The sequence below is a fragment of the Diabrotica undecimpunctata genome, chromosome 3, assembly GCF_040954645.1.
Source record: "Diabrotica undecimpunctata isolate CICGRU chromosome 3, icDiaUnde3, whole genome shotgun sequence".
Taxonomy (NCBI): Eukaryota; Metazoa; Arthropoda; class Insecta; order Coleoptera; family Chrysomelidae; genus Diabrotica; species Diabrotica undecimpunctata.
Window position 1 is genome coordinate 110,776,087 of NC_092805.1, and position 15,594 is coordinate 110,791,680.

Here is a 15,594-nt window from a genome sequence, read left to right on the forward strand (position 1 = left end):
AACGAGAGGAGATAAAAACTCATATAAAATCATTTCCATCCTATGAAAGCCATTATACAAGAAACACTACTTCGAAGAAATATTTACCATCCCACTTAACATTACGAAGAATGCATGAACTGTACAAAAAATGCCACCAAAATCCAGTTTCTATCAAGATCTATGGACAAGAATTCCACAAAATGAAACTATCATTTAAAAAGCCTAGAATTGACACTTGTTTCTCTTGTGATAAATTTCACATGCAAATACAACTTTGTACAGATGAACAATCTAAAGCCGAACTTGTTGGTGAACACGACAGGCATAAAATATCAACAGATCAGGCATATCAGGAGAAAAGATTTGATACACAACTAAGTAAAGATGACATCACGGTGCAGACTTTCACATTTGATTTACAACAGTGTCTGCCGACACCATCATTAAGTTCCTCAGTTGCTTTTTATAAAAGACAATTGTGGACTTACAACCTAACAATACATGACAACAGAACTGGAAAAGCCTTGTGCTATGTGTGGTACGAATCCATTGCTGCTCGAGGGGCTAACCAAATTGCCTCCTGTTTATACAAACATTTGCAGACCTCCTTATTGCCAACCGTAAAACACGTCATCTTCTACTCTGACACATGTGCTGGTCAAAATAGAAACTTCCACGTGAGTGCAATGTTCACATAGGTTCTACAAACACTTAATATCGATACAATAGACCATAAGTTTATGATACCGGGGCATAGTCATCTAGAAGTGGACACCGACCATAGCATAATTGAAAAGAAAAAGAATAAAATCGAAATACAGATTTACCATCCCCATGACTGGATGCAGCTAATAAAATCTAGCAGTCCCAAATTTGATGTAGTTCATATGAAGATAACAGACTTTTTAGATTTTTCTTCTCTTCTTAAAGGTCCGTTGGTTCAAAGACATAAAGATGTAAATAATGAACAATTTAAATGGCTACAGACAAAGTGGTTAAGGTACGAAAAAGATTTTGGTGTTATTTTATTCAAAGATTGCTTACACAGAGATGTGCCATTTAAATCCTTAAATCTGAAACGTAGAGGATCTAAAGAAGCGCACCGTCCGAAGAAGAACATTATGGCATAACCTGCGTGAGTAGTTTGGTGTCAGTCTTGATCGTCTCGCTTCAAAGCTGCGGTAAATAATATTATGATAGCTAATATGGATAACCAACGTTTAGTAATGAACACGGTACGGAGAGAAGATGAAGGTAGATAACTGTAATTTTACTGATTATCAAATACTTACCAGTACGAGGATTCCAACACAAATTTGGTGTAAAGAAAAATGATAGATCAGAAATCTCGCAAAACTCTTCTTTAGAATTAATAGGCTGTTTTCTGAATCGCTTTTTTAATTCTTTTAAAATGCAAATCATATCTTTAAAGCACCATTCGTTAACACCGGTTGGGATAGGTGTAAAATATTTATCGGAATAGTCAATTTGTCCAGTGCAATGCCTATCCCGCGGACCCAAACAACCATGCATATATGGCTGCCCCTACAATCAACAAAATAGATCAGTACCGGTAAACACCATCGGTAAAAAACTATAAAAAATAATTTTTATAAATTATTTATTTTTTATATTATTTATTGTTTTAAATTTTTTTAGAATCAATCTCCGATTGTTCTTAAATATAAGCTTTCTTCAACAGACCTGTGTAGTAGATAGTTACTTTCTTTCTGTCGAATTTAAAACTATTAGGACGATTTGAATCCTCCAAAGAAGTCACAACAAGAACTCAGGATTGTCTGGTGGACCAACATAGACTGGTCAATAGCTATTGATTATTTAAAATAACCTAGGAATATGATCAGTTATATCTCATTGTACAATTTAAATTGACTAGCACGAAAAAATGTTTTTAAAAATTATATCAATAAATTTTTAATATTGTTCTGAAGCTATTTTCTTAGGGCATTTTAAAGTAATTACTATTTAAATGGGAATAAGCCACAACTAAAGGTTAAAGTACGTTTATTGACTTTTCAATTTCCACTTCGGAAATCGTTCTCAAAATACAAACATTAGTAAATTAGTAATTAAATTAATTAAATAAAATATGCCGTTTTAACAAACGGCATATTCATCATGTGCGCAAAGAGTTTATAACAAGTATAAAAAGAAAGATTAAAATCCATCAACACGAACCGGAAATATTTTTTAGCTCGAGTTTGTTAGGGACTTACTTCCAGAATAATCGTAGAGCAATTTTTTTAAACTGGTTTCTTCTAACTGTTTTTAAATTCTTTGATATAATATATATATATATATATATATATATATATATATATATATATATATATATATATATATATATATATATATATATATATATACAAGAATTACTGGATATTAGTGACTGTCAATATAAACAAACAACACAGTTTATTAGGGTTGCAGTCAGAAAATTGGCCGGGATGTTAATGAAACACTCTTATGACTTTTCGTCTAGCTTTCGGAATCGTTTTGTTCCTTTTTCAAGACTCTATAATAAGAAAAAAGTGTAAATATTTATAAAATATCACAAATCTTCAGTGCAACTTACTAGTCGTTGAGATTATTTACAAAAGCATAGACACTCAACATTAATAACAACACACATAAAATATAAAATAGTGGACAAAATACATTTAAAATTCTTTAAAATTTAGGTACAAGTAGTAAAAATTTTGTTGTCATCTTTTACTATATAGTGTGTTTTAACTCTGGCACATAGAGAACAAAAAGAAAAAATCCTATGATTAAAAAGTAATTAGGTGTATTTAATATCATGTTTCTTTTTAAAAATACTAGAGGCCCATCTTAGGTGATTTTAATTTTTAAACCTGTCTTAATGGTATGCAACATGTTATGCATATAACTGTAATTTGTGTGGGTACGGGTACAGGTAGATATTAATTTTATTTTGGATGTTTTTCCAGTAAGTAACAATAAATGTTGCTCAGTTTATCTATGTCTGACTTTTTATTGATGCAAGATGTACTTGATTTTATGGAACACATTTCCAAGAAAACACATTTTGAATGGTTCTTTTCCTTTGCCAAAATACAGGAATCCTCGAAATTAAATTCATGTTTCAACGTTAATGCATGTTCTGTCAATGCACATGCATTTATTTTTTTGGTTTTTATATCGCTACGATGTGAGATCACCCTACTGTGAAAATTACGAGATGATTCTCCTATATATATTTTGTTGCAATTATTGCACGGTATAGAATAAACAATATTCGATGACTCCTGTATTGTGAAAGGATCTTTTGTTTTTGTGTACAACTTCGATATCGTTTTCACATTTTTGGTTGTAATTTTTAAATCACTAACATTTTTGAAGATGTTCATTAGCTTCGGTGTCAAAACTGGAATGTAAGGTAGGCAACCATAAGTTATTTTGGATGGTATCACTGATGTGTTCTGTGTCAATGTCAATTGTCGGACCTCATTGTTGTGAAAATTTTGGTTGTCAGAAAAATGCGAAGGAAACGGAGAACCGAAAATGAGTTTATTTAACAGCCCTATAGGATAAGAGTTCTCTTGTAATATAGATCTCAGCTTTTTTAGTCCCTTGTCTCTGAACTCGATGTGTGAGAAGTTGATAACCCTAGTTTTCAGGGCCAAAACCAAATTTGTTTTCATCTTGGATGGATGTTGAGAATGAAAGTTTATAAAACGGTTACTAAAACAAGGTTTACGATACCACTCCGTCCTTAGCATGCCATCATTGCCACGATGGATTAGCATGTCTAAAAAAGGAATCATATTATCAGCCTCTCTCTCAACCGTAAACTTTAGGTGTTCACATTGGGCGTTAAAGGTGTTTAACACATCAGTTACTTTGTTTTCAGGGACCGATAAAATCAAATCATCAACATATCGTTTAATAAAAGGTATGTGAAAAGGTATCCTTTCTTTACACGTTGTTATAAGTTTATCCAAAACAAAGTTACATAGTATGGGGGATATTTTGCTGCCCATTGGAGTGCCAAAGATTTGTTTAAAGAAATTACCATTGAATAAAAAGATGTTAGAGTCAAATATAAATGTTAAAACTCTTATGAAATCATCTAAACTGATCTTGGTATGCGGAGAGATGCTGTTCCAGTTATTTTTGATGCTGTTAAGAATAGCATCTAGTGGTAAGTTTGTAAACAGTGACACAACGTCTAAACTAATCAGTATATAATTATTTGGAACTTTAACATTGTTAATGACGTTACTAAACGTGAAAGAATCTCTAATATAGAATTCATTGGATTCGTTATAGGCAATTGTGAGGATATCTGTGAGGTGTTTAGCAAGTTTACTATTAGGAGCATCAATGGAAGAGACAATAGGTCTCATTGAAATAGTAGGTTTGTGAACTTTAGGCAGTGTATAAAACCTGGGTGCAACTGCATTGTAAATTTTCAAGGATTTTGCAACTTCTGTTGTTATGGATTTGGAAGAAGCTAAATCTGACACCAGTTTGTTTGCCTTTTGTTGAAGGGTGCACACTGGACTGTTCTTAAGTTTGATGTAACTTTTTGTGTCATTTAATAAACTATTACTTTTTTCAATGTAATCATTCTTATACATTGCCACTGTTACATTTCCCTTGTCACTCCTAACAATGTAAATTTCTGGATGTGATTTTAAAAATTGTTTACATTCATTGTATATTGTGTTCAAAAAATGTCCTTCTTTACTTGTTTTGTGTAAAAGATGACAACAAAATTTTTACTACTTGTACCTAAATTTTAAAGAATTTTAAATGTATTTTGTCCACTATTTTATATTTTATGTGTGTTGTTATTAATGTTGAGTGTCTATGCTTTTGTAAATAATCTCAACGACTAGTAAGTTGCACTGAAGATTTGTGATATTTTATAAATATTTACACTTTTTTCTTATTATAGAGTCTTGAAAAAGGAACAAAACGATTCCGAAAGCTAGACGAAAAGTCATAAGAGTGTTTCATTAACATCCCGGCCAATTTTCTGACTGCAACCCTAATAAACTGTGTTGTTTGTATATATATATATACATATATATATATATATATATATATATATATATATATATATATATATATATATATATATATATATATATATATATATATATATATAAACTGGAAATCAAAACGTTAAAATAAACTTATTTTAAAGTAAAATTTTGACTTTTTTTAATAAAAATAGTAAAGTGTATTAAGATGCCTTAAGAAAAAGGCTTGAGCCACCGTCGCATCAATCTGACGTCGGACAATCGATTGATAGGCGAAACCACGACAATTCGTTTAAACGTGAACTTTAATATCAATGTTAATTAAGCATTTTATACCGAAGAATATATCAGTTAAGAATAAAACCTAGGAAAAATTACGTCTTTTAATTAAAAATAAGATATTATTTTTTATTTTCCAAATAATATTTTGAAAACATATTTTTGTTTAGATTTTTTGGAAATAGGGGTTATGAAAATAAAATTATTTTATAAAAATATTATTATAAAATAAAAATTACTTCCAAAACTACTGCTGAAATTAGCACTCACTCACCTTACTCACTCATCTCATTCACTCACCTCATTCACTCACCAACCTACTTACCTCACTAACCTTACTCACTTACCTTAATTACTCACCTCACACACTCACACTCATCTCACTCACTCTCTCACTCACCTCACTCACTCAACTCACTCATTCATAAATGCCTAAAACTCCCATAATTTTGCTCAGATCACTCTGAAATTTTAACTGGATACTCTTGAACAAATACTATCAAATAAAAAAATTTAAAAAAATGATTCCCGACCCCCCTCCCACCTTAAGCGCCACCAAAAAAGTTTTAGTGGAAAAGGGTGCTACTTATTTTTAGATAATATTTATTTGTAAAAGAACTTACCTTTGCATCAAAAGATAATAATTGTAAATTGACAAATTTGGATAAATTTCCCTCTATTATGGGATTGAACTGTTGTTCAATAAAACTTTTGTCGTAAGGACAGCCTGTTTCATAGTAAATGATGGCGTTTATCTGAAATAAAGTATATTTTAGAATGTGTAAAATTTAATGTTATTAAGTGCCTAAAGAGTATATCTGATCTCATTTGTGTCACAAATTTGATCTTTAATACTATTCGACTGATCTGGATTTCAAAAGTGTTTTCACGTCAAATACGTCACGGATTTTATTGATTCTTCATCCATATTCTATACATCTAGTATTAGTTTAGATTAGGTAGTAAGAAAATAAATGTAAAAAAATAAAATTAACTTATCTACCTATACAGTTAATATTATATTCTCCTACCCATCAAGTCTCTTGATTGTAGTGATACGTATACAATATATACTTATGTAAATGTTAACGGATACGCTTAGAGAAAGCCTTGACTACATGGAAAAGAAAATGCGAAGGCATGGGAATACCGGTAAGGAACGAATACCTATATACGTTAAGCTTTGCAGACGATCAAGTAGTGATTTCACAAGACCAAGACGATCTCAGCTACATGATGAAGAAACTACAAGAAGAATATACCAAGGCTGGCCTAGATATTAACCTCACGAAAACAGAGTACCTATCTACAAGTAAAGAAGACATAGAAGATCTACAGATTGATGACAACGTAACAATCAAAGGAAAGGATAAATTTAAATACTTGGGGTTTATAGTTTATAATCACGAAAAAGGCAACAACAGAGGAAGAAATTACACAAAGATTAGGACAAACAAGAACAGCAATCCGACAACTTAACTTAGTATGGTGGGATATACACCTAAATATATATATACACCGATATTTAGGCGCCTCGCCCTTCCGGTAGGGATCTATGGAGGAGTATCACTGAGACGCAAGCCCTTATCTCTTGCCGTACTGCTCCACCATAAGCCGATCAGACACCAGCATATTCTAGTCTAAGCCGCAGATTCATTTAGAATTTTAAACTGCTGCGTTAGCCTTTTTGTTTTCTATACACCGAGCTGGGAATCGAACCACTGAACCACTCGCAGTGAAGCGAATGAGAACCGGCCGCCCAGCCCGCTTGGCTATCTAACCGACATATACACCTAAATATGAAGACAAAACCACAGATTTATAAAACAATAGTGCGAAGTATTATGACATATGGGGCTGAAAATTGGATCATAAACAAGAAAAACAGCAGTAAGATAGTAGCATCAGAGATGGAATGCCTGCGAATATGCTGCAGAGTAACAAGAATGGATAGGAGAAGTAATGACGAAATAAAGCAAAGAACATCAATAGAAACAGACATACTATCATACATAGAACAAAAAAGACTAAGTGGTATGGACATGTAAGAAGAACTAGTGACAGCACATGGATAAAGAGAATAACCGAATGGAGCCCCATAGGAAGGAGGAAAAGAGGACGACCCCGAAAATCCTGCAGGAACGAAATAGACGAAGCCATGAGTAAGAGAGGTCTAAACGATGGAGGATGGGATAACAGAGAGAGATGGAAAAGGTTGAGCGAGGGAAGGCAGTGAATACTGTAGAATCCATGAATATATATATATATATATATATATATATATATATATATATATATATATATATATATATATATATATATATATATATATATATATATATATATATATATATGAAAATTACTGAGTTCTCGGGAAGAACCGCGTTAAGAATTTAAAACTCGACGTTTCGGCACCCATTTTGGAGCCATTATCAAGAGTGATACGGTTCGGTTCGAGTTCGGGGTCTCAATCTGCCTACTCCCCTCACTCGAGACGTACCAGTATCGTGTTCTATATTGCAAGAACTGTCTCTCGGCACTGAGGTCTCAATCTGCCTACTCCTCAGTGTCGAGTGATAACCGGTCTTACCCTGTGTGGCTGCTTTTATACTCGCTGTATGCGCGGGAACGGTATGCGCTGACGTGGTCTAAACTGACGTGGCCTGAGCGGTGTGGGCGGGAGGTCGCTGAAGCAGGGGTCGCCATGTTGCCGGCAATCGTTTCGCGTCATCGCGCGTGTTCAAGCTGTTAGGCCGTTTTTCGATTTCGATAGCTTCACGAATGATTCTCGCTTTTAATGAGCGGATGGGAGCGATGGTTTTTGCTTTTTCGAAATCTATTTTGTGGCCTGTCTGAATATGATGTTGGGCTAGGGCTGAAGTGGTATCGGAATGTTTGACTGATAGAGAATGTTCGTAAATACGGTTATGGATTTAGTTTGACTGTCCTACGTATGTACGTGGGCAACTGGAACAAGGTATCTCGTAGACACCATGGTCTTCATTGGGGATTTGGTCTTTTACGGATCTGACGAGACTGGACAATTTGGAGTGAGTGGTGAAGATGGTTTTGATATTAAGAGGGATAAGAGTTCTACTGATCTTGTCAGTAATACCTTTAATGAAAGGTAGAAAGATTTTGGGTTGATGCGGCGGCAAGGTTTCTTTTTTGGATGGAATGGGGTTTAGAAGTTTTTGAATGCTTCTATTGATTTGGGTTTTGTGGTAGCCGTTTTGTAGGAGTGTTTGTCTTATTGAATTGATTTCGGATGACCTATGATTGTTGTCGCTAAGTCTTATGGAACGGGAAATAAGAGTGTTGATGACTGAATTAGGTTGGGCGGGGTGATGATGTGACTGAGCATTGAGATAGCGGTTTGTATGAGTGGGTTTCCGGTACACGGAATAGGAAAAACTGTGAGGTAGATTTTTCTGAATAAGAACATCAAGGAATGGCAAAGACGCTTCAGACTCAACTTCCATCGTGAATTGAATGCTGGGATGTATTCCATTCAGGTGGGAGAGGAAGAGATCTAATGTGTCTTTACCATGGGGCCAAATGACAAAGGTGTCATCAACGTACCGTAACCAGCAGGTGGGTTTGAGATTTGACGAGGACAAGGCTACTTTTTCGAAATGTTCCATGTATATATCTGCTATTATGGAAGAGAGAGGCGATCCCATTGGGGCACCTTTGATTTGACGATAGAAATGATTTTGGAACGTGAAATATGTATTAGACATGCAGTGTTTTATAAGAGATAATGTGTCTGGGGGAATATGATGTTTAGAGTCCAAGATAGAAATGATTTCATCGATGGGACTGTTGGTGAATAAAGAAACAATGTCAAAACTGACTAGTATGTCTGAGGGTGAAATAGAAAAGTTTTTCAGAAGATCAATGAAATGAAAAGAGTTTTTGACAAAGGACGAGGCGTTTTCGGCTAATGGTTGTAAGGATGAAGCGAGATGTTTTGTCAATTTCTGACTGGGACATTTGTATGCACTGACGATGGGTCTTAGGGGAACATTGGGCTTATGGATTTTTGGAAGGCCGTATATCTTTGGAATTCGGGATGATTTTCTGGGTATAAGCGATTTTTTGAGGTCTGAAGGCAGAGTAGACTTATTTATAATGGATTTGGTCGTTTTTTCTAGATATGTGGTTGGATCATTTGGGACCGGACATTTTGTCGAAATAGTTAGAAGAGTTGAGAATGACGGTGGCATTACCTTTGCCGGCCGGAAGGATGACGATGTCAGGGTTGTTGTAAAGTTCTTTGAGGGCACGTCTTTCTGAAAGACTGATATTTGAAGGTGGGGGTTTGGAAGTACGGAGAATTCTGGCGACATCTTGTCTGGCAACTTCGGCTTGGTCGGAAGGAAGATAGGAAATAGCTTCTTCAGTTTGACAAATAATTTTCTCAGTTGGAATGTAAAGAGGAGTGACAGAGAAATTGAAGCCTTTTGACAGAGCTTTGGTAGCTGAATCAGATATGTGAATGGCTAAGAAATTGTGAACAACAGTAGAAGGTTGTTGATTTGAAATGGGCGGTGGATTTTGCTGAGAGATAAGTTGGTCCAGTTTGCGTTTCTGGGTTACGGTTTTGTTGTCAGAAATGTGTTGGGCTTTTTGGTGAGAAAGACGATCGAAAGTGTCCCATAATAATGGATGTATATTGAAAGAGTGGATGTCATTGTAGGTTTTAAGAAGTTGGGAATTTGTTGTATCTAAGTTGCGTCGGGTGGAATAAATTGAATTTCTAAGAACGGAAAAACCGCGAAATTTTTTTAAACGCTCTCTTTTTAAAGGAACACACAACCTAATTATAGAGTACAAATTATCATAAAACACTGAAAGTATAACAAGAATTTCTTTATCTTGTAAAAAATTGTCCCAATTGACAGTTTTCAAACATTGGCGCATAACTATAAAGTTTGCATTTTGAAATCATGAAAATCATGAAATCATGAAATCATAGTAGGTTTCCTTTCCAGTTGTCATTTCATTACCAACTTTAAAATATAATATTGTTTTAAACGGAGAGTGATAAATATCTTCTGGAATTAAAATATCTACGGCCCTTTTAACAAATAATAATTCTTCAGGACATAGAATGAGGTCTAAAGTGACTCATCTAGTATTATTGAAAATGTTATTGGACTGACAAAAATTGTAAAAGGCACATATATTAAACAGACTTAGACTTACAAAAAGCATATGACAGTGTACCCCTCAGTAAATTATGGTCAACCCTACAGCAAACCAACATTAAGCATGGTCTTATCAAAGCAGTCCAAAGTCTGTATAATAGAACGACTGCAAAAATTAAAACTGGATCAAGGATATCTGAGGGATTTAAGGTCACGAAAGGACTAAAGCAGGGTTGCTGTATTTCGCCTACTCTTTTCAAAATTTATCTGGAACAAGCACTCAAGCTGTGGAAAAGAAAATATAATGGCATGGGAATCCCTCTCAACGACGAGACTACACTGTACACCTTATGTTTCGCTGATGACCAAATACTGATTGCTCAGGATCATAACGACTTGAGTTACATGACTCGGAAGCTAATAGAAGAATATAACAAGTGAAGTCAATATTAAGAAAACTGAAACCATGTGTATTGGAGAGACAAAGCAGTCCATTATATTAGACGATGGGGTAGAAATTAGACACTGTGATGAATACAAGTACCTGGGTATAAAAATAACTCAAGATGGAACACTCGATGCTGCTATAAAAGACAGAAACATACAGGGTAGAAGAGCCATATCCATGATGAATGGCATTCTGTGGGACCAAACAATATCTAAAGCGAACAAACAACTCATATACAACACCATACTTAAAAGTGTAATCACATATGGCAGTGAAGTTTGGCCAATGAAACAAATAACAAAGAAACTGTTGGAACAGAAATGGACTTCTAGAAAAGAGCAGCAGGTAAATCAAGAAGAGATCGGATACCAAATGAGAGAATACGAGAAATGATGGGAGTCAAGCATACAATAGTTGATGACATAAAAACAAAACAGTTAATATGGTACGGCCATGTACAGAGAATGCCTGATGACAGGATTCCGAAACAGATTTTGACGTGGACACCACAAGGAAGAAAAAAAAAAGAGGAAGGCCGAGAAGAAGCTGGAGAGAGGGAATTGAAAAAGATGTAGAGGAAAGAGAAATCCCTCCAGGCTAATGGTTAAATAGAGAAGAATGGCGGTTAGGAGTCGGAAGGCGTCGGAGAACGCTGTGAACCGATAGTAGTATTAGTACATATATTAAAAATAATTTCAATGGCTTCTACTTCAGCTAGACAGATAGAGGGATAAAGGTGTGCAAATAAACAAAAATCTTCTAGTGCCCAAACAGCATAAAAGAAATAAATCTTTGAATTAGAATATTGCTCACTTAAACTAAGTGCATTTGATATTGATTAATTCCCTCTATCTGGATCTAAATATAATATATACTGCGCCCAATAAGATTTTTTGTTCAATTGAACAAACACCCGTTTTACAGAATCCCCGAAGGGATAATTCTTGTTAAGAACTTTTTCTTAACAGTTACGCAATAACACACCACCTCCACGGCTGAAATTACTGGATTCCTGTATCCGGTTCTATCATTAGAAAGCATATTAAGTAAACCCAGTCCAGCATCGCTTATAGTCATGTTAACTATGTTTCAGTAAATATAATTACATCGAAGAAGCTGTTAGAAACATTTAGTGTCAGAGTTGTTAATTTTGTTCGAAGTCCTCTAACATTTTAACAATAAATAAAGAGCTTGTCCACGTCATTGTGGCTGAGAGGTTTTTTTTTAAATTAGTTTTAAAATATTGTCATATTTTATTGACAGGTTCCGTTCCCCTGCATCTTAGCGAGTCAAAAGCTATCATTCTATTTATTATTACATTTGTCTAATAATACCTATATTAAGTCATTCTTATCTTATAATACGTGAATTTCATTTAAACAAGATGTAAAATAAATGAAAAATCCAAAATATAAAGAATAAACGGTCTAAATAGAGATAGATAAATATAAGCAATTTTCATCTGTATGCCTATCTATAGCCGTGTGATATTTTCCAATTATCTCTGTGGATTATTTGTGTATTTTTTTAGTTCGTTATTTTTGTGTACCTGACTTCAAAGTCACTTCCCACCGCCTTCTTATGAGTATATCCTTTATTGGTTTTTAATATAGTTCGATTAATTATTCTTCCCTCTTACTAAAAGCAGAATTCAAAATAAAGTTTCACAGAATGACAAAAACAATAAACACAACCAAAAAGGTACTTAATGACCTAAGGAGATTTCAATTGGCTCTACAAAAAGTGGGATACCAGATGCTACAGGAGGTCCAGAAAACATTTGGACAGACAGAAAACAATGAATTTTTAACGCTTTAGATTCGGCAAATCCCAAAGAAATATTACAGAGACATGAATGAAAACGATGAAACTAGTAGAAAAACGGAAAGAGGTAAAGAGCTGTACAAAAATCCTCACAGATAGAAGTCAACGGATCCCAGAACTAAATACACAAATAAAACAATTGGGTAAAAGGGATAAAAATAGCCACATCAATGTCATATGATGTGAAATACAAGAATACCCAAGTCATCAAGAACCTAAAGAACTTTTCAATAGAATGAAGTAAAAAAAGAACACCAATAGATTGTAGTAATTACAGAACAGTACCGCTTACATTTCATACAAGTAAAGTTCTTTTTAAAATCATCAATGAAAGACTAAAAGTGTATGCTACTCCAACTCCCGAATGAATAATCTGGGTTTGTATCAAGAAATAAATCTGTGAGAAAATCTTAAATGTCAGTCACATTGTCAAGAAACCACGCGAATTCAATGTGTAAACTTCGTAGACTAAAAGCATTCGACTGCCTTAAATTGACATTAGATGAGTAAAATATTCAGAGAAATAGGCTCTGATTAGCTTATGTTGGATGCAGGATTTTCGCAAGGATGTGTATTGACGCCACTGCTGTTAAATACAAATTGTGAGGATATCATTCGTACAGTTTTCTATGACTGGGATAAAGGAATAGCAGTGAGAGGGCGTAAAATTATTAACCTAAGATACGCAGACGACAACCTGATATTAGCTGCATCTTAAAAAGAACTTCTTCTTCTATTTATGTAGACATGACTATCTGTTTTTCAATGTGCCTCTAATAAGCTGTCGTTCCATCGTTTTCGTGGTCTTCCTACTGATCGTCTTCCTATTGGGGAACCGTTTCTTGCCGTCTTTACTGCTATATTTGTTGTCATTCGGCTTATATGATCATTCCATTCTCTTCTATTTCTTACCCAGTCTTTGATGTTCTCCACCTTGCATCTACGTCGAATATATGTACTTCTAGCTCTGTCCCATAGTATTTTACCATCTGGTCTGATCAATTTAAAAAATTCCCAGGACTCTCACCTCCGAAACGGAAGCATGTGACAAAAATATAATTGAATCTTTTCTTGTTTTGAATAGTTACTTTTGTTTCTTTTCATAGATTGCGAACTTATTCATTTATGTGTCTCTCAACTTTAGATTAGATAAACATAAAATTATCGGTATTGCAATAAAATGAACACATGTAACATTTATAACAATAAGGGACACAATAAAATTGTCATGCCTCTAAAATGCCTATCGAAAACTAACCAGAAAGATGGAAATTAAATCCAAGAAACATCAACTCGAAAATCAAACGTGTGATCCGGTTAATAAACAAAAAATTGCAGGTACCTCTTAAGACATGCTATGTCTTAAAACAAACTTTAGATCGTTAGCTAAACATATTATATATGTAACGAATATCATTCTAAATATATTTTATAAGAGTCCTTCAACTAACTATGAAGAAAGAAGACTTAAAATAGTGTGGCTAAAAGATCTAATAAATTACACTAAACTATAGACATATTATATCTACTACAGGACTTTCATTTTACAATATATGTACTAATAGCTACTCTATGATTTTTGTTCCGTATAATATAAAGTGAAATAAATTATTAACACAAAAAATAAACAAATGTTTTGTTTTTAGATTATACAATTTGTTGTTTCTAATTTGTAATTGACTTTTCTGATGAATGCACTTTTGATGTGCCCCGAAAGAAATAATTAGAAATTTTATTAAATTAATACTTACACCTGGTGGATAAGGCAACTGGCTTTTATTTGAACTAACACAGAACATCAAGCCCATTAGCAAATATGATACAAGATATTTCATTTTTAATCTAGTTTAATTAATCCAATTTAGTTTAGTTAACTTTAGAATCGGAGTTTAAAATACAACTAAATTAAAAATCATATAATTCGTGAATGTTTTTTTAGGAAACTACAAACTTGATCTTACAACCCGTGATTCGTAACCTTCAAATTTACATATGAAAAAAAAAACACATATTTTGGGATTGCCCAATAAACAAAATAAAAGATTACGATGTCTATCAGGAATTGATCTAAATTAATATTAAAACCCCAATTAACATACCAATGCTTCTATGCGATATTAACCCTAAAAGTAATAAAATTATTCTCAGATTCCTACGGATCAACCATATAAAATTATATCCTTCATAATAACCTATCCAATATTACCATTTAACCTACTTATAAAAGAAAACAGAAAACATAATTAAAATATAGATATTATGTAGATGAAATGTCTATATTCACTGATACCTAATGCTAATAGGGCAATGAGATATATTCCCAAACTTAGGACTGTGTCGCAAAAATCAATAAAACGAATGTACTGTCTGATTATTCAGTAGAATAAAAGCCAAAGAAGAAGATAAATATAAAAAATGCAACATGAGAGTAAGACAGTGCCCAACAAAAAAACCTCATCTACGTCTCAATTGAGACTTAATAATAATATCACTGCAAAAATACAAAAAAGGAAATTAGAACAAAATTAGTTTAAGCATTGCATATTAAAATATAAACAGATATAATGTTGAAATTCTGGAATGAACCTGGTTAACAGACAAAATCGTTTTTCTCCTTAAAAGAACAAATTTGTTAAGTAATTTTCTTACACAATAAAACTAGTTCGTTATACTTACATACCTTAAAAGAAAATCGATTTTATTCGATATTATTTAAGTCTCTTCTTCTATAAACAAATTTTGATAAACAATAACAATAGCAACAAAAATAAATATTAAATTAGAAAGTATTCAATCAGATTTTAATAAAATATATGAAACAATTGAAGATATAAGTGGATAAAGGTGTCATGTCACATTTTGTGAAAAAATGAGA

General features: G+C 33.4%; 1 protein-coding gene across 2 annotated transcripts in view; it reads right to left on the minus strand.

Annotated features, from left to right (window-relative positions):
• LOC140436039 (uncharacterized) overlaps window positions 1–14,650 on the minus strand; it is a 38,370-nt gene extending 23,720 nt beyond the window's left edge. Inside the window, exons 1-3 of one of the 2 annotated variants that reach the window (XM_072524751.1) lie at window positions 14,471–14,650; window positions 5,918–6,049; window positions 1,275–1,527 (exon numbers count right to left, since the gene is read on the minus strand). In XM_072524751.1, coding sequence (XP_072380852.1) covers window positions 1,275–1,527; window positions 5,918–6,049; window positions 14,471–14,554 — 469 coding nt within the window. In that variant the 5' untranslated portion in view covers window positions 14,555–14,650. The remainder of the gene's footprint in view (window positions 1–1,274; window positions 1,528–5,917; window positions 6,050–14,470) is intronic. The other variant, XM_072524752.1, reaches the window with a different exon arrangement.
• Between the last annotated feature and the right edge of the window lie 944 nt (window positions 14,651–15,594).